Below are 20,949 nucleotides of genomic sequence, written 5' to 3'. Positions count from 1 at the left end.
TGTTGAGCGCATAGACTTTGTGGTTGAGCGTCAAACCTTCAGACTTTGACAAAGCTGCACTTATATTTTGAAAGCGGAACTGAGTGTAACCGTCTGACTTCCGCTTTGGTTGTTGCCTCGCATGCTAGCGGCTTTCGGAGAAGCAGTTCACAGGGCGAAGAATGGGGAAAGATGACTTTAGGTGTATTGAGTGTAACGAAAAAGCAGCTGAGTTACACAGGGATTACAGTAACGGGATCCTGAAGATAACTATATGTGTGCGTGAATTATTAACATCTTTGATCTGACTTGTTTGGTTTAACTGTCCGTGATGAACGCGCTAGCTTAACGTTACATCGTTTGCCTTGAAGTTAACGTTACATGTCTCTTTTCTTAAACGAAGTTAGTTTTGTAGCTATACATTACAAGTAATAGGTTAATAAAGCAAACAGAGAACATAAATATCCGCATTATTTCGACATTTTGTCATGTTGTCAGTGAGACACCTGTTTGTTGCCTCAGGACTGGTTCTGATGAAATGTGCCAACAGAGTTGAACTAACTTTGTACTGATAATGCTTTGCAAACAAACACACAACTTGGACAACATGCCCAAACGCTCGTCTGTTAAGTATTAGGACCATCTCTTAAATTAGCCTTAACAGCTAGAGTTGACTTTGCCTGTGTGTCTGTATCTCCAGGAGTCGTGCCAGAAACCAGTGGACAAGTACATTGAATATGACCCAGTTATCATCCTGATTGATGCCATTTTGTGCAAGACGCAGGCTTTCAGACACATTTTGTTCAACACAAGCTTGAATGTAAGTTCCCTCAACTATTTTACCTCCCTTGCACATGTGCTCAAACAATGTAAGGTCAATCTAAACTAGATATTATAACTAGTTATAATTCCAGCTATATTGTGTGTGGATGCGTGCATGTAGGGGCCTTTTGGTGCACACATAAGTACTAATAAGCACTCGCAGTAAATGAACATCTTATCTTTTCAGTTCAGTTGTGTAGCTCTGTTTTGCTACAGGATCACAGAGATTGCTTTCTTCATGCGTGGTTTAGTTCATACAGATGCTGTCATGTCTATGTGTGTTCAAGTATACTTACATTTCCTCCACCTCTGCAGATCCACTGGAAGCTTTGTGTGTTCTGCCTGCTGTGTGAGGCTTACCTCAGGTGGTCTCTGCTCCATGGCTCTGAGCAGAGCAGTGACCCTGCTGACATCATCAGGTACACCAAGGAATGGGAATTCTACGGCATGTTTGGATTAGCCTCCCTTGGTAAGATGATAAAACCAGAGATCCATCACCAATATTCTCATCATCGAGTCATCAGGAAGTTCAAAATATTGATGTTTCTTTAATTTAAATGATGCTGCCTGTCAAGGAAAAAACTTTTACACAGCTACATATGGAAGAGTGGTGTTTTGTTCACCCTAGCCTGATAATCAGATTCAATTACCATTTAGTTTCACTCATTGTAATATTTCTTTTAATCTACTTGAATTGCTGAACAAATCGGACCTGCAGGCAGCAGTTCAGATGTCTGAAACTGGGCTATGTTTACCTTGGAGGAGGGTTGTAGTTAATGACTATTCTTTTCAGTTTTGATGAATCAGTAATTTAGTCATTTAGTTAGTTAGTAAATTTCATAAAATAGTGTTTTTTTAAAAGCCCTTCACGAGTGCCCAAAGGGTTGTCTTTTAATCACTTGTTTTTACCAACCAACAGTCCAAGTCCCGGATATTTAATTTACAATAAAACAGAGAAAAGCAGCAAATCCTCACATTTGAGAAACTGGAACTAGACAATGATTGACTTTTTTGCTTCAAAAATAACTTAATCGATTTAAAAATTGTTGATTAATGCTTTGTCAGTCAACTAATCATTTCCCTGGAGTCGAGTGCCCTGGAGTACAAAGGACAAATCCCCTACATGTTGCTCTTGTTGGTATCACAGGGTTGACCTATTGAGTTTCATGAGTATCTAAAACCTTTTGTACTAAAAAGAAATTTACATTTGTTATTAAATACATATATCTGTGGATGACATGTCCGTCTTTTGGTCGTGTAGAGCTGTCAGCGTTCTTCGGCGGTGTGCTGTGCTTTCTTTGGGTGGTGGTGGGTCGTCTGCAGGGTGGGACCCTCGATCTCAGCCTGCTCATCAGAGCCCTGCTGCTCTCCTGCTACGGGAAGGTCCTCCTCATCCCTGCTGTCATCTGGGAACATGACTACTCCCCGGTGTGTCTGGGCCTCATCAAACTGTTTGTGCTCACCTCCAACTCGCAGGCTATCAGAGGTAGGAGAACACATGTGTTGATTCACCCTCATTACAAAAACAACATATTCTTTCAGTTACCTCTGTTGTGTTGCTTTTACATGCCAAGGTACCCACTTCTGAGATTTCTGACACCAATCTAAAACAGTAGACGTGAATAGAATTTATATTGCGCAGCTCACAACACAGAAACAATATTTAAAAAAAATAAAACAACTTTTCAAATATAGAGCGGGGCTAGACCGTACTCTTTGTAATATTATTTACAGAGACCCAACAATTCTTACCATGAGCACAACACAGCAACACTTTGGTGACAATGGCAAAGAGAAGACACAGCAGCACAATGCAAGTTCCACATAGAGGTGTAAAATAATAGTAATGGCAATAATACAGATATCAATAACAATGTCTCCTTTCCTCTGGATAATCCACAAACTCACTGTGAATAGGTGTCTTTGGAAGTACTTTCTACTGAGAAAATAGTCCCTATGAAAACTGTTGACAGTTAAGTACAGTAGATTAAACGGAGTGACACTGACATTGTTTCTGCAAACAAATGTTGCTTTTAAAAATCGCAGTGTCAATCTGTCTGTCGGAGTATTAGATGGATTGCCATGAAATTTATTTAAGATATTTATGTCTCCCACATGATAAACCCTGCTGATTTTGGCGACTTTTTCTCTCCACCATGAGTAGACTTTTTGTTTTTTATTGAAATTCCCTGAGAACTACTGGATGTTTTTACCACGTCTATTAAATAGCGTGCAGGCATTCATGTTTTCCAGAGGATGAACTGTAGAAACCTCCCCCTTCGTGTTCATCATTGAGTCAAAATTTCTGTTTAGCCAGTACGTTGGTGTGTGACACAATGCTATGCTAAACTAAGATAGTAAACTTTAAGACTTAGCATGTAGTTTAAATCACCATTGCCTCAGTGAGCTGCTAGCTTGACTGTGAACTCTTAGTCTTGTTTAAATATGAATTTAAAACCAAGATAGTAATTTAACTGAAATAGGATATTTTAAAGTAAACTAGTAATAGTTTTGGAAAGAGTAGACATGTGGTACCAATATTTAATAGGTTAAAGTTATTGTTTATTAGTGATGTCTTATATTAAGTATGAAAAATATTTAGATCTTTATGGAACATCTGATTTTATACACTGTTGTATAAAATCCTCCCACATCACATTGCAATTATTCCATCCATCCATCGTCAACTGCTTATCCTGCGTACAGGGTCGCGGGGTGCTGGAGTCAATCCCAGCTGACATCGGGCAAAAGGCGGGGTACAACCTGGACAGGTCGCCAGTCCATCGCAGGGCCACACATAAAGAAACAACCACTCACGCTCACACTCACACCTAAGGACAATTTTTAGGGTCACCAATTAACCTAGTCCGCATGTCTTTGGATGGTGGGAGGAAGCCGGAGCACCCGGAGAGAACCCACGCAGACACGGGGAGAACATGCAAATTCCACACAGAAAGGCCGGGGAAACCGGGGTTTGAACCCGCGACCTTCTACATTGCAATTATTTATTTATAATAATGTAGGATACTGAGTGACCAATAATGCTCAGATTTGTTTAAAATTTACATCTGTAAATAAAATAAAATTTCTAATACACCCAAAACTCAAAAATCACAAATTTAAGAGAGAAATAAGGAGTAATTTTAATAATTATTTTGTCCCAAAAGCTTATACCTTGTGAGACATCAGGAAGTACTGGTATTTTATTCTTCAACCAATATTTTAAAGCACCAGCAGGTGGCAACTAACTCTTTGTTTGAAAAAAAAATCCCTCCTGCTCCTGTGCTCCTGACTACAAAGAAAATAAATACATTACATAACAGAAAGGTTTTAGTTCACGTTTCTTGTGTTGTATAATTAGTTCTTCAGCAGCGGCTCTGGAAATATAAATGTGCTCATTGTATTTGACAGCTAGCCTGTGACCAGCAAATAATGAGATGTTGCTGAATGATTTATGGTCTGTTGCTCCTGATGAGGAGTTTCTGTATGTCATTTTAATTAAGATCAAATTACACTGTGTTTGATGCCAAGTGCAACAAAGTAATGAATAAAGTACTTTAACTGCTTTAATATCAAATTGTCACTTAATGTTGCACTTGTTATTACATTTATTGGTTAAAATGGGAACTTCTCAGAAGATGTGTTGAGACTTTTTTGGTTTGTATGATTCCAGAGTTTCCATGGAAAAAGTGTGTATTTATAATTTTCTCCTTTTCTCTCCCCTCCATCTCTTCTCCAGTGATCCTGAACAGCAGTAGACGTCTGTCATTGATGGCCGTGTGTTTGGGCCTGCTGTCAGAGACCTGCGTGGCTCAGGCCTGTAAAAAGCTTCCATGGAGCCTCCAGGACATGTTGACATTTGAATGAATGAGGAAAATTAAAGTTATCTCAGGGACGAAAAGTGATCATGGATGCCAACCCGTGCCACAGAGAGATTTTTTTTAATGAACCTTGTGCCACCTGAACTGAAATTCCTTTTATTTATTGTTTTGTTTTTTGTTTGCTGCTCATGCCAACCAGGCAGAGAGCAGAAGAAGAGAGTAGATAAATTTTTTCCATGTAATCTTTATAGAGAAAAAGATCCATCTTTATTGTGAAGGGATATCGAAGACGCGGCATTCCTCTTGTTTTTACTTTGGTTTTAAAGTTGAGCTCCCAAGTCAAGATTCCAGTTGAATTTGATTTGATGACTTTATAAAGACAGTCCCAGAGGGGAGCCACAGAATGGGAACGTCCCCTGATCTAAATGACTAAACTTGCTCTAACTCCCAAGGCCACTCTCTAAGAATGACACAAACACAATTTGCAATTACAATACAATGCAATTTTACAATAACTACTTCTCTGTTTGGACAGGCTCACATTCTTTGACTCATTGGTGAAATGTTTACCTTAAATCCACACACACACACAGAAACAGGGTAACTTGTCACAATAAATAAAGCAGACATAATTTACTTTCCTAGTATTTATGCAATGTTAAAGTTAGTGATAAAAAAGATAGAGGAGCTGCTAATGTTAAATGTCTGGTTTTACATTGTTCAATTAATTGTTTAGTCTATAAAATACCTTTTAGTTTCCCAGAGCCAAAGGTGATGTCTTCAAATTGCAAGGTTTGTCCAAGCAGCAGTCTAAATCCCAAAATATGTAATTAACAACGATATGAAACCGATAAAAACAGCAAATCCCCACATTTAAGAAGTTGTTTAATAACTGACAAACGATTATTTGATTACCAAATCATTTGCTGATTAATTTTCTGTCAGTCAACTAATAAAGCAGGGTCAGTCATTTTGTTGCAGATTTCATTGAATGTTAAGTAAAATCCACCAAATTACAGCAAGTATCTTTACAGTCACATTAACCATAATGAAACATGTTAACTAGCTGCAGCAGGTAAATGTTACAAAGCCACCATTTACTGACCCTGGAATGTACGCGTCTGTAAACGGAGCAATGTTCGATCAGTAAAACAAACTGTGACGCAGGCTAAGTGTCTGTGGAATGAGGGGAATTTATTCTTTGCACTTATCTGCAGTGAAAAGGGACAGACACTATCGGGGAGCCGTTGTTATGAACTGCTGCAGAGCCCGACACGTGACGAGAGGCGAGGCAGAACTCTTTCTGAACAAAACCTGTTTCAGCTGTGCTGGAGGACTCATCTGACCAGATCCAATGATATTCTGTGAAACAAGATCACAGATAATGTGATTCACATTCAGAACTTTGGGGGTTTTCAGAAAATCATCAATTTACCTTGAAATGAAGAGTCACACCTTGGTATATTTACCATAAACAAATGACCCGTGTCTCATCCATGCCCCTTCTTTGGTGTTTTCTTTGTCTTTATTGAAGAGATCTGCATTTCCCTCATTCCACCATCAGACGTTACCATAAGGTCTGAACCTTGCGTAAGAATAGCGCCTTCTATATGTTGTTTTGTAAAGCGGCACTTGCAAAATGTCCTCTGTGCTAAATTAACAAAAATACACTGTAAAATCCAGTGTTTTAGATGATTGTGTTAAGAGCAGTTATGTATGCAGATTTCTCAAAAATAGTAATATGTTAATGTTAAAACTATACATTGTGCTCATATTTAAATGAACTGAAGCTGCCATTTTATTCATAGATGAAAGGTTTTCTCAAAGCAAATCTGAACGATTGGCGTATTATTTGTACGTCTGTACTTTCTACTTTTGTTGCAAATGCTGATCTATCAGGGACTTATTCCTCTGTGATAGATAATGTGAAATGAACTTGTAGAGCGAGTTTGCAATGAGCTGCAGAGAAACACACTGCAGATAAATGCTGCAGCATGTGCACTCTGAACTTTGTTATATAAATGTGTGACGAGAAAATAAAATCTATGCGTTTTAATACAATTATTCTGATTTTGTGTGTGTGTGTGTGTGTGTATGCTGCCTCTGCACATGTTATGAATGCATGTTATTGCAGGCCTGTGAATAGTTGAGGAGACAGCACACGAATGTGGAATGTTTTGTTAGGTGTCCTCACCCTGGGTGGATCTGTGCTCCAGCCTCTGTGGAGAGTAACACAGTCTGGGTCTCTTTAAGTTTTAAATTTGGTCTAGTTTGGAGCTCAGAGACAACTTATGGTATACAAACACCCATGTGTAGTAGTTCTACTTATCATTTCTCAGTTAAATTGAGGGTTATGGAGATACCAAACTTTTAGAAGTCTGTTTTTAATTTCAATCTTACATTTCTTTAATTGATGCACAAACATGGAAATAAGCATCTGTCACTGTGTTATACCTGAAGAACTTGTTGACACACTGATTCTCCTGGACAAAATCTGCCTGAGGTAGTTTCTAAATGTGGAGTGTTCAGTCAATCAGTCACTTACTGTGGCATGCAGTGGTTTAATCTGAGTCTGACTAATCAGATTACCAGAACAGCAGTCACCAGGTCTGAACCAGTGTGTAAACCAAGCACCGGAGCTGGAGGGTAAATGCAACTTGAAGTCTTATTAACCCTGCTGGTACAATAAGATGCTATAAAACCCTTTATCTTTGCTGAAAATGTATCCGATTCTTGTTTATATTAAGGAGTTATTTTTACCTACTGAGTAGGCCTGAAGACTAGAGGTCATAGTTGATGTAACTTTTCATCAAATAATCCATCTTTGTCTCTCCCCAAATAAGAAACTTGACCAATGTAATGAATGAACATGCAAAACAACATTACAAGAGTTTTATTAATCGATGCTAGGAGCTCTGTTAGGCACAGCTGAGCTTTAAGCTAGCTTGTTAAATGCCGATAACATCATAACAAGCTCACAATGCTGGTGTTTCGAAGGTATGATGCTCATATCTACCATCTTCGCCATCTTAATTTACCATGCTAGCATTTACTAATTAGCACTAAACACAACAAACAGCTAGGGCTGATGGAAATGTCATTAGTTTTGCAGGTATTTGGTTGTAAACCAAATTAAGATTTAAATTAAGATAGTGCTAAAATCGAGGGATGAGCAAAGTTATTATTATTAGGGGAACAGAGATATCTGGACCCAATTTCATGGCCACCGAACCAATAGTTGCTGAGAGATTTCACTTAAAAGCACAAATCCTGAAGGGGAAAAGTCAGATGATCAACAAAGTCATCAGGATTCCTCATGTGGAGATATATATTTTAGTCTGGACCAGGGGCGGACTGGTACAATAATTCAGGCTGGGAATTTGACTCCATCTCAGGTTCACACAAATTTTTGTGGACTAACCCTATTTGTTGATGTAACGGGTACCAAAACAGGTGAAGTCTTTGCCACTATGTTCATCTACAGACATTTGGGACTGATCATTAAAGTAGCCTTTGTGACCACTGAGTTTTCAAGGCATGCTATGGTTATGGGTGCACCCTCAAAAAACTCACACATTTTAACAATTGAAGAGCTTTAATACCTCCTCTTCACTTTCATTCTCTCTTATAAACCACTTCCATACTTTGTCTTGTTCAATGAGAAATGTGAGCTCTAGCTTGTCCTGCCAGCTAGGATTGTATTTTCTGTTCCCTCATTTAAGATTTGAGTGGGTACGTTTGCTCAAATGATTTATTTATTCAAATAATGAAGTACTGATATACCAGGAAATGTGTTGCACACTAACCAGTGGTCGTTTGTCTAGAGACAGCACAAGACCTGAAACACAAATAGGTTTGTCATGAACTGGCTTCACTGGAATCAATGGAATGAAAACAAAAACAAAAAGGAAACATGATAATAATATAAAATACACACTCTGATCAATATTTTACAAGAATTAGCTACAAAAATCTGCAATTGGCGACTTCAATTTATGTGTTGTTGTGACAGACGAGCCTTCTGCTGGTCCCCACACACTCCAGCTCTGATGTGGCAATCTGTCCCATCCCTCCCTGTGGAGAGTGATGTGCACCTTGGATTTGCTCTCTCAATCAAGATTATGTTAATCTGCTCTAATCGCCTAACAGACGCTCAGACAGCACAAGACCAGAGCACAGAGCAGAGAGGGAACGACAACATGGGCTTAAAATGATGCATACTGCACAACTGTCAGTATAGAGGGTCTTTATGCAAAGAGAATATCAAAGCCCTTTTATAAAGCTTTTAATATTTGATTTCTGATATATACATTACGGCTATATTTTGACCTTTCATTTGACGTCAGATCTGATATGGTCCAGCTGCAGTGCAGATTGACTGATACTGTTCAATACTGTTCGTACTACACTGAATTTCAATGTAAAGCTTTAATGTCAATTTAAAGATCTAAATTCTGTTTTGGTTGCTCCCATGACAGAACAGTAAATAAATCCAAATTTAGAAACATTTAAACATGAATGAATATAGAGTTCTAAAAAGAAACACTGTCTTTAGACAGCTTCAATCAAAAACATACTGGTGGGCATTGTTGGAAACAAAAACCAACAGTACAGTAGAAAAAAACAGTTAACATAAGTCTGAAAAAGGGGAAATTTATTCTAAATATTCTCCAACAAATACTCAAATACAGGAGGTCCTTTAGTAAACGTTTTTTTGTATACTAAGTGTCTAAAAGGATTCATTATGCATGCAAAATGGCCTTGGTCAGTGTTAAATTATTATATAATAGACAATTGGATTATTGTTAGTGATGCAACATCTAAGCAGCATTTTTGTGGTGAAGCTAATTTGATCTATTTTATATAGTGGTGAGTGGTTTAATTTACTGTAAAACAGTACCTCATATTATATATGCTCTTCATGGGTTTGTTAAAGTTTTTTGTATAGCTCAGATAATTGAAGTGGAGTAAAATGCTCAGTGAAAAACATAGTTTATTGCCTTTATCAGTCATCTGTTACTGCCCAACGTAACATTGGTTTATTAAATTTTAAGAAACACCTTTCTGACTGTTGCAGAGTCTAAGATTTCAAAGCTGATTGTTGCAGAGGAAAAAATTCACAAAGCCATTATACCAAACCACAAGAAAACATGCTGCACATTTGGAGTTAAAATGTTGCATGACCCATTTCTGCAGTCTCACAGGGGAGGTATGAAAGAAATTTAAATAGAGTCTCGGAGTACGAAAATATAAACAGTGTTGTCATCATCTGTAATTCATCTCATGTGAAGCTGCTACATCAAAGCCATCACATCCCGCTGCAGTAATGATCAATTGAAGTGGAACTGCACCAGCTTGGCAGATGCTCGAGACCTAAATGCAGATTGGTGAATTTAAATGCAGGACAGAGTGAGATGCATTCAGGAAAAAGAAAGAAGTAGGGCAGCAGAGAGAACACGAAGACTGCAGTTTGGTCTGAGAGAGCTGTCTGGTAGAGTTTTTAAAACCACTGAATGAATTGCGATGAAATTTGATACAGACATTTACAGTATGTTCCCTTCAGGGTGAATTGTAATAACTTTGGTGATCCCTTAACTCTTCATCTGTACTTCTGCCTGTTACTCTATTTTATTTATACAAATAAAAAACATGAAATTCCCATCAGGCTTAGCTGTACATTGTGTTTAGCGCAAATTGGCAAATGTGAGCATGCTAAAATGCTAAACTAAGATGGTGAATAAGGTAAACATTTTACTTGCAGCTAGCTGATATTAGCATTTAGCAAAAGCACCAACTGTGCCTAAGAACAAGTAGCTGCTAACATGGCTACAAACATGAATTTGTATCCTTGACAGGTTGTATAAGGCTCTAAAAGAAGACCAACATGTGTTCTCTGTCTTTTGGACAGGGACAAATTTTCAGATGATTCAGGGCCCATTTAACCCCAAAATATTGGTCTAGCTAATTTCTATCAAGACTTCAGATTCTATTCTGCAAAGTGTGTTTCGTGCAGAAGAATTAAAAAAGCTCACTCCAAACTTGAGAAGTATGGAATCACTTTATTAAATTCATATCAGTATAACTATGATAGGATTTAGACTAATTGTCCAAAGAAACAGTAGTATGGTCATTCATGGATTAAAGAACGGGAGTAATGATGGATGGTAACAACATGGGGTTCACATGTTCTCTGAACAACTTTTGCTTATACAACACAAAATACATTAAAACATTTTTCCACTATAGTGATTTAATAAATGATTATGATGAATGATATACAGTATAAATATGAAGTCAGACATTTCACTTTCCAATTACATATTCAAACCAATTTTACAGCTGCAGCCAATAACTAGAAAAGGTGGATAACAATCACAATATGTAATAAGTAGATACTAATAATCGGCTGTACCTCTTAGACATTCTTGTGTTGTTCTCTGCTGATTCAGGTGCTGAAACATAGGTCTCAACACAGGTCAGCTAAAGGAGAATAACTTTTTTGTTTAAGTGAAAAAATTGTGTTTTTATGCATTTTGGAGCTTTTTGGAGAAGGACAAGCAAATGTTAAAAACAAAAAGTTTTAGGTGGATGAAACATGGCCATTTGACAGCTCATCTCGATATAAAGCAACATGTTTCATGAACACATCTCCCCCTCGGGCACTCTCTCATTAAATACCATCAATCTCTGATTATGCTATTTTGTGTACCCACTTCAACATCATTAAAGTAATACCCCTAACTTTAGTCAAACCACATGAAATCTGTGTGGTTGCATTGCATTCAGTCCTATGTAGGCCACTTTTAAGTAGAAAAATTGGTCTTTCAGTCCTTTTCTAACAACTGATTTCTTCATGTGATTGTTCAAAGTTGGTGCAAAATGGCGGCTTTAGAAAGAAGCCCTTGCTGTTTGATTCAGAGAGACCACAACACGACATTTACAATTTACATAGAAATACACTGTAGTTGCTGTAAGTATGTGGGCGAGGCATCACACATTGTGTACATTTGGCCAGTTATTCACGTGACTGGAAAACACACCACCAAATAACAACGTGCGTCATGTTACAATCATGTTCAAACATTTTAAGAATTTTGTGTCCCTCCAGGGTGAAGACATGCTGATCATTTCTGAGCAGAGGTTTACCCTGACATCACCACATTACACATCCGATAATCACATGAAAAATGGGGGTTGTAAAAGTCACAGGGAATCACACACTATTCAAGTGCAAACAATACAATATTGGGCACACTTTTGCTGGTGATCAATTTAAAGCTCCTTTCTGACTCTCTTGTGCTGGATTTAGTTACAGTAGAGTTACTGTACAAGGAGCACCGTGTGCCTGCGTAATAAAGACCAACTCAAAGAGGATCAGGTAGTTGCAGTTTTGCAGGATTTAACACAGAACGACCACAAGCAAGTGCAAAATTATAGCTGAACACTTTGTGTGTTTGAACAAGTGAGGAGTGCACCTTATTTTGCAAATGACATGACTGATTTTAAGGCTGCTACAAGTTTTGGAGGTTAAAGCTGCTACATGTAGAAGATTAAAATAAATGTTGACAGAATAAATGTTGTGGGAAACTGAAGCCATGCACGAGTTTATTCTACGTATATGATGAGGTCAACAAGCTTGACCTCATCAACCAGGACAGGATGGGAACTGCCTCACTTTGTTTGAGACGTGTGTGAAGAAACTCAAATTTCAGAGGAAGGAAGCATCAAAACTCCTAACAGCTGCATCCTCAACAATAAAATGAAAAAAGGAGCCTTTGATGGAGGAGTAAAAAAAGTAAACAATAAACGGCCATTAAGGGATTTAGGAAGTTGCAAAAGTCATCAAGTTTTTAGTTCTACCCGTAGCAGCTTTAAGAACGAAGTGCACGTCAAGCGAGTCAGTTTATGGTATATTCTCATCCCCATCTTGAACAGCAAGCTGCAGGTCTGAAACCTGCAGGTTTACAAAGGCACTAATTGTATAGACATCCAATAAAACGTATGGGGTCAAGATTTTACTCAAATGTTTTAAACTGTATAAGTTATATTTTTTGATCGAATGCGCTTTGATTAGATTCAGATTAGCGATAGGTTGCGGCGATCCAACAGGTGTTTTTAACAGATTAGTAATAAATAACAGAGAGCAAACATTCACAACGTTTTAGGCTTCTGGTTGTAGTTAGAAACTTGCATTATGGATATTAACGGGACAAGTTTTCAGATTTAAAAGTGAGTATGCAGTGGTGTGTTATGATTCCCAGAGGTGCTTTTGAGAGGAAGAAAATCCTGTTCAGTTAATTATAGCTGTAAAAAGGAAGAAAACCCTTGAAATGTAAGTTTTTGATAGAAATGATCAAACCGTTAAAAGGAATAGTTTCAACATTTTACACTTATTTGCTTTCTTCTCTTGCACAACCATGGTAGTGGTTTCCCCCTCTTTTCAGTCTTTATACTAAGCTAAGCTAACTGGCTGCCAGCGGTAGCTTCATATTTAAATAGATCTTCTCATCTAACTCTTGGCAAGAGTTGGTAAGTCCTTAAAATGTCCAACCATTCCTTTATGTTATATTGTGGTAATATCTGTATGAAATTCAGTTTTTACACAGTTACTGATTTTCTGGTAACTCCGTTCATCAGCTTCACTTGTAAAGACATTCTTCAAGACATAAGTTGTCATTTTGTATTGTAACCAATCAGGAGCAGTTAGATAAGAAACTGTCTTCTTCTTCAGCACCATTTCAGTTTGACTACTGTACTTTCTTTGGTTTGTGTTCCACAAGCACACAAATAGCGGACCAGACTACAAACAGATGACGTCATAAGATGAATGCAGACACATTATTAACACGCTACTGAAACTTTCCACACCTTGTTGACAGAGTAAAGTCATTTTGTAGTGAGAGTGATAAAACAGCTGCTGTGTATTGAGCTGTGTCGTTGCATGCTATGGGTTCAGCTAAGACCTTTGCTGTAGAGCTTAGATATTAAAGAAGACTGACCACTGCCATGTGTAGCACAAGTATTAATATTCGCACATCCAAACATCTTCGCCTGCTACAGGACAACAGCAAAAAACCATCCTTAGTGTAGAATAAGGCTGAGTTTGTGGAGCAGAGATTCACTAGGAGAGCATCTCACTGTATTAGAAGTGTTTATCCTATTTTGTTCACAACCATACAATAAAGGCAAGCTCTTTTGAATTAAAAACAATCTTGTTAGTGACCAGTACTGCCACATGATCTACTTCAGTTTTAGGATGAGGCTCAGATGGTTAAACAGCCTCCATACGGTTTATAGAAACACTTTAATATTATGCATTACATCCCTCTAACATGTTTTAGATAATGCTCAAGCTGAGTCTGTATAGTAACTCCAGCTGCATGTGTAGATCGGATAGGATCAGTTAAGATTTTTTAGGTGACAAAGTACCAAAACTGAACCAACTCACTGACCATTACAAGCCAGATTTACATACTTTCATTTCTCCATCAATGTCACTGTGATTAATTAACATTTTTTCTAACCAGCGAGTGCAAATTACGTGAGAAGTTGGTTTCTCAATTTATTTGATATGAGAATATTAAGAATATAAGTCTCAAAGCTGGTTATGGGGAAAATGGCTGATCCCATTAAGCATTTGCTACCTGGCTATGTTAAAGGATAATTGTCATTAATTAGAACTTGAGTTATTTTCATAGTTTTTCATATTAAATCAGTAAGGATAATATTGCTCAGGTTAATGCCCTATCTGACTTCTTTTTAGCACTGTTGTTCCCTGATTTCAGTAATTAACTTTATGACCACAAACGTCTTATTGATAGGAATGGTCATAACTATGGAAACAAGATTGATCGATCATGAAAGGGATTAACACAGCAGTATAATGCATCATTTGCCAGATCAAACCCATCTGGACCTTTTACACCACCCAGTCAGAAAACAGTTGACACATCAAAGTTGCTTGTAATGCACGCAAGCACCAACAGCTTTGAAGGTTCATGGAAGCACACAATCTGCAGCTTAGTGCACTGGGCTTCCAGGTTTTGCACCTATGCAAACCTGTTTCCAGCATTTTGAATATTTCACATTTTCTTTTTTTTTTTTTAAAGGCAAAAAAGTGTAGCCCTCACTCCTGTACCAAAACTCAGTCAAGTTTTCAAGCTTTTTTTCACCGTGAACAGGTTTGAGGACTTCACCTCTTTGTGCATTCTTGTGGTCTGACAACTTCTGAAATTTTGCAAATGTATGATTTCACCACTTAAAAAGCAACACACACTCTCCATCAGCTAGTTCACAGTCGACCATCTCTTTGAACAACGATTGCAGAGTTCAGAAGTCCCATCCTATGTGTTCACTTTTGAAGTCCCAATTGCCAACCTGTAAATGCTGTACCCTTGTATCTGGGTAGAGTTGCAGTACAAAACGTCCGTACAGTGTAAGGAAAGCAAACATCTCGTTATTTATATTATTTAATAAATAATACAACTTTGTTCATATATATTGTATATGTAAAAAAGTTCTGCCAAAAAGGGTGACTGGCTAAAAAAACCACTTGATATTGAAGCAGCAGCTGTTTATAGAAGGAAATATATATGGCCTAATTTTGAGTATATGGAGTCTGGGAATACAATCCATCTCAACTCCTGAGTTTGAGAGGGTGAGAGGGTGTTAACAAACCACACATCCTAACACACGGCGTCTCAGCTCCGCAGTCTGAAGAAGCTCCTGGTCACGCTGCAAAAAAACCTTCTGCAGCATAAGCAGGGGTGTGTTTCACCTGAGGAGGAGCCGAAGTCTGTTATGTCTATAGTCTGTTATGGTAACCAGATACCATAAGCTGCTATCTCTAACTGGCCAGTTCCCAAAAGGTTTCCAGATCTACTCAACTTTTCCTCCTGTTTAACTCAGTCGCCCCAAAATAAGTATCCATCTGCAGAAAAATGCTGAGAATGAGGCCTCAGATGGTAACGTGAAAGGAGTCCCAGCTGTCGTCTTTGCCGCTGCTGCTCCCATTCTTGGCCATTGTTGCCGTCCCGTCTCCAACCTCTCCATCTGGCTGTTCCCCGGTGGGAGTGGCGCCAGGCTCTGGGTAATACTCGTCATCTTCGTCGAAGTAGCCGTTCTCCATCATGCTGAGGCTGGAGGCGGCGCTCAGGTCCTGGCAGCTGCCCTTGTACTCCTGGATCGACTCATGGAGCGACCACAGCTGGCACAGCAGGGACATATCCTGCTGACGCAAACCCACCTGGAGAAGGCAGTATTAACATCCTAATTAATACATGACACACTTGTGATGAAGTCATTCACCTATTTTAAAGGCTTTCACTTTGTTGATTTTAGGATACACAGTGTTTTAACTTTTAGGTCCACAAGGCAGAATGCAAACTTGTTCACTAGGTCTAAGACAAACTGCAGAAATCAACTGTATACACAAGCATGACTCCTATCAACCAAAAATTCCTGAGCCAAACATAAAATCTGCTTTTCCTCTTTAATAAATAATCTGTGCTTGGTACTCTAGAGACAGCCCCAGCCAGACAACTAGAGCTGCAACTAACGATTATTTTTCATTATTTTGTCCAACCACCAGCTTTACAGACAACTATAGTGCAAATAACATTAATAAGTGAACAGCAATGCTAAATCAATTAGTCGATAATCAAAATAAATTATTAACTGTTTCAGCCTCCAAAATTTGAGGATTTACTGCACCCTTAGATTGTTGGTTGGACAAAAAAAGACATTTACAATTTGTCATTTTATAAATGATTTATTTCAAAATTATTAATTAATCTAAAAATATAATCAACTGAACAAATAAGTAGTCAAAATATTTTTTAGTTGTACTGCTACCTGACATTATGGTTTTACTATCTGAAGGCTTAAACGGTTGTAAAGAGCATTTCTACTGCACACCACTGAGCTGACAGTGCAGTATGAACCGAGGGTCACTGCATTGTCTTTCAAACAAATTGCAGTGGGCAGACATGCAAGTCATAGTGAAATAGCTGAATTTGAGCACTGTGCTCCATCGACTCTGGAGCGGCTTACGGATTCAAAAATGTGGGACACTGACAAGGTATTAGACAATGTGAACTACAAACTCATAGTAACACACATTAACAACAACAAATCAATAAGCTTCCAGTTGGGAACGTGCTGCAGGGAGAGTAAAGCACATGAAGCAGAAATAGGATTTAGTAAAGCCTGGAACAAAAATCCAAATGGCAGAGGGAGTAGAGGAACAGTTTAACCTTTTCATTTAAATGAAGGGATGTGAGGAAATGGCCTATTGTTATAGATTAACCAAGAGCCATGGAGGAGTCAACCCTAATAATGAAATCTGGTCTGGTTATGTTATGAAAACCTTTGCTGCTGGCAAGGGAGTGTAATAAGTGTGTCACTCAGTTTAGACATCAATAAATGTATAATACCAGGTATTGTTTCACTACAGGGTTTTTATGCTACCTTGTGTCATAAAAAACAAAACGTTTATATTAAAAATATAAATGCATTAAATTGAGCTTAGAATAAAAAGCAGCATAAACCTAATGGCTTAATGCCTCTCATCTAAAGCAAAGCTGCTCCTGATCCTGTTTTCTCTTGTATAAGGTTAAAGCCAGACTCCATTTTTAAAACATCTTTTCACGTTTCCAATCGACTTTATATACTGGGTAGCAAATAAAGTGATACACGCTGGGAATTGACATGGTCTTTTCATAACCTCGGCAAACAAATAACTATAATTCACTAAATAGAAGTGATAATAATGCTCGATATTTTAGGCTTGTTCGATAAAGTTAATAACAAAGTGGGCTACTGCAAAAAAGAGCTAAATTCATTCCTTAAATTCTATGTTTTATTTACTAACCTGGTGTTTGGTAAATGGTATATATGCCGAATTTACCAGGGGACTCAAATTGTTTGTAAAAAGCCTTAACCTGAATCCCAAGTGGCAAAAGTTTTCCATAAAAAGACAAGGCAGCACCAAACTACCAGTTTCTTTAGGGAGTTTGGCTGAATACGAATGTCCAGCGTGTTGGGATTAAACAGCGTTCCATTAACCAGGGGTGGAAAACGACTTTCTTGTCGTCAAATAAAATGAACAGTCCCTGAAATGTTACCATCTCTTTCCGCAGAAGAGCCAGAGCAGCGTCCAGGTTGGCCGGCTTGTTCGCCATTAGGTTGTCGGCGTTGTTCCTGCCTCGGCTCAGGTCGTCCTGGATCATGGTTTTCTTTACGTACATCCTCTCCATGTCTCTCCAGGAGCCGCCGCTGGAGTTCAGCAAGCCGCTCAGGCTCTTCGGCAGCGGGGGCAGACCCTCGATACAGGCCATTCCTCCCAGCGAACCGTTCGTTGACTTACCATTCATTGTCCTGTTGAGTTACTACGCGAAGAAATGTTAGTGTTTACACTGACGTTGACTGTTCAGTCCTTAAAAATCAACAACCGGCCGTCTCCCGAACCAAACACACCGAGCAACACCCGTAGTTTTCTCTGCCCAGGGCGGAGAGCGACGCCACGTCAAGTTAAACGGAATGAAAGCCATTGCATTTCCGGTATTGTGTTCAAAAATAAAAGCATCACTGATGAATATTTTAGTGGACTATTTTCCCTCTAAGTGTAAAATAAAAGTTAATTTAAAACATAATCTGTGGGTCCTGAAAGCATTTTTTCCATTTCACAATATTTTGTAAAAAGGGTTTGCAAGAGTTCCATTTGACCATCTTACAAATGGGTCTTCTCCACCCCATGATTTTTATATGGAATAATTTGATTCAGAATCAGGTTTATTATCAGGGACATTTTCACATGCAAGGAATTTGCCTTGGTATAAATTGGTTCTTACAGTACACATGTGCAAAAATTCGCAACATGAGCATAAAACACAGTTGAGCGTTGTTGTAAAGTGTGGGGTCCGGAGTGTGTATGAGTGTGTGTGTGTGTGTGTGTTTGGAGAAGGAGGCATAAGAGCCAGTGACAGTGGGGACCCGGGCCTTGTTGAGGAACCCCACTGTTATCGAAAAGAAACTATTCTTGTGGTTTGATTGGTTTCATATCTTTCATTAAATTAAATGATACTGAATATTCACTAATTAATGATATTAGTTTATTAATTTTCATTAACTAATCCATTATTTAAAATCGTCTGCACTCATATATTTTATTGTAATAATGCAGCACAAAAAATAAGTATTTCCAAATAAGTAGCAAAAGAACTCAATGAGAAAAAACAAAGATAATATCATATGGGAAAATGACTTAAAATGTCTTTTTATTCATATAAAATTCAATTAAACACACACTTGTGTGCTAAACAAATCCAAACAATTACAGCTATTCAGTTTCAAGCAGATTTATTTTCCATTGCAAAAACTACTACCACTACATGCTACTAATTTTACTAACACCATTATGCATTAACAACTTATGGATCATGAGTCTTTGAAAATTATTATAGGTCAAACTTAAGAAATATGCTTCAGTGTAAAGCCATTGGAGTGCCATACTATGAAAATTTATTTTATTTAACTTCCGGTATTGTTATGATTCATTTTTGCCAACTTGACGATGCTGGATTCTAAGTAGTGAAATCCGCTTCCTGTCCTTTTAACACACTGGCTGCTGGGCGTCTCCCTGCCAACACTTAAAGGCAGGAAAACTGTCTTTTTCTCAACAACAATGTTATGTATATATATTGTTATACAAATTTATTTGAAAACCAGAGCAGATAAAAGAGAAATATAATTAGCCTAAGTTTGGACCAACACAGATCAAGAGATCAAACTAAGAATAAAAATAAGACACAAATTCCTTTTTGAATAAAATACATTTGGTTATCACATTTAAAATACTTAAAAATAACTGATGCACACTTTCTCTCACTTTTAAAATTAATAATTGATTGTAAACCAGTCCATTTAAAAAATCCTTAACACTTGTACACAAAGTAAATCTTAAATGGAAAACTAGTGTTTATAAACAAAATATACAAATATCATCAATATGTGCTGTTTATTCATAATTTATTCAAGTTCATTAACTAAGCAAGGGGATTGTTATTCTCAATCTTTTAAATGTATGTAATCGTGCCTGTTTAATATTCTGTCTCTATCATTGATTATTGCCTATTAACATGAACAGTTGATACTTTTCAGCATTAGCAGAGTGTAGACAGAGGGTTTGAGGTCATGATGGGAGCGTGTGTGCAGGACAATAGTTTGGGTAACAAAGGACAGATGGTGGGCTTCACTTCCCGTCCCCCCAGCCCGTCACAACAATAACACAACAATAACCTTGAAATCAACACACAAAAGCATCACACACGCTCCTCGGCAAAAGAGGAGCATGTGCTGTACCACACACACACACACACACACACACACACAGAGTCAGGAGGATGTATGAAGCCTGAAGCCTTGTATTCTTAATCGCTCAACTGAGATGAATGAAAATTGACTCATTTTCCTACAGACAGAAAGGACATAAACACTTATGAGCACCCTGCACAACAGCCAGGGGGGTCTGAAGCCTGATAAGCTTTGTTGCCTTGTTGAAAGAGGCTATATAATGTTTTTGTTAACAGGCCTTTCTCCTTAATAGCTCATAAAAGTAACGATTTGGTGATAATTTGCTTTCATAAGTCAAAGTATTGGTGGAAAAAAGTGTTTCTCCATCTGTCGGATGGATTCTTTAATAGAATAGTTTAACATTTTGTAAACTAAGCTAAGTATTGTACATTTACTTTCTCTCTTGGGAATGAGATGAGAAAATTAATCTCATGACTGTAAATTTCATGTAAACCTGTGTTTCTGTGACAGAGATTTTCCAAAATTGTTTATGTTATCTATGGAGCCCTGTAAGTGACAACATTTAAAGAAATGTCATGCCACAAACTAAAAACTTAAAAATTAAGTATAGAAAACAATAAAACTGTATCCCTTTCCTTAATCCTCCAATTAGTTAGAAGTGTTTTGCTCTAGTTTCTTTGACATTTGAAGAAAAAAAACAACATTAAATACCACACATCCACAAAATGTCTTGTTTCCATTGACGTCGTGATGAAGACAAGGGATATAGCCTACAGTTGGAAGACAGTCCCACATCTAACTAACTTTAATAGTGTTAGCTTGCTGCCTAAAATGCTTTAGATACTGTTACAATAATTTATACCATGATGCATGTATGCAGTATAATTGGCCTACATGATTAACATTACACGCACTAGCTGGTGTAGTTTTATGACTTTGGTTAGCTTCAGATAGGTAGCCATAGCAAGCTAACTTTGCTGATGTTAGCTTGCTGGCTAAGAAACTTTAGCTAACA

The 20,949-nt window shown here is 37.8% G+C and overlaps 2 protein-coding genes across 2 annotated transcripts; one reads left to right on the top strand and one right to left on the bottom strand.

Annotated features, from left to right (window-relative positions):
• The first annotated feature begins 102 nt into the window (after positions 1-102).
• Positions 103-6,686, top strand: arv1 (ARV1 homolog, fatty acid homeostasis modulator). Its single transcript, XM_038726186.1, has 5 exons — positions 103-257; positions 680-799; positions 1,117-1,270; positions 2,063-2,287; positions 4,541-6,686. Exons 1-5 carry the CDS (start codon positions 162-164, stop codon positions 4,666-4,668), a joined length of 723 nt encoding a protein of 240 aa, XP_038582114.1. The 5' UTR covers positions 103-161; the 3' UTR covers positions 4,669-6,686.
• Positions 6,687-10,661: 3,975 nt separating this feature from the next.
• Positions 10,662-18,143, bottom strand: fam89a (family with sequence similarity 89 member A). Its single transcript, XM_038726808.1, has 2 exons — positions 17,747-18,143; positions 10,662-15,867 (listed from the first exon to the last, which is right to left on the bottom strand). The coding sequence occupies exons 1-2, from the start codon at positions 17,993-17,995 to the stop codon at positions 15,580-15,582; spliced, it is 537 nt and encodes a 178-aa protein (XP_038582736.1). The 5' UTR covers positions 17,996-18,143; the 3' UTR covers positions 10,662-15,579.
• Between the last annotated feature and the right edge of the window lie 2,806 nt (positions 18,144-20,949).

Source organism: Micropterus salmoides, unplaced genomic scaffold (assembly GCF_014851395.1).
Source record: "Micropterus salmoides isolate LMB-PRFRI ecotype aquatic unplaced genomic scaffold, ASM1485139v1 Ms_hic_scaffold_18, whole genome shotgun sequence".
NCBI lineage: Eukaryota > Metazoa > Chordata > Actinopteri > Centrarchiformes > Centrarchidae > Micropterus > Micropterus salmoides.
This window is presented reverse-complemented; position numbering and strand designations above follow the sequence as displayed.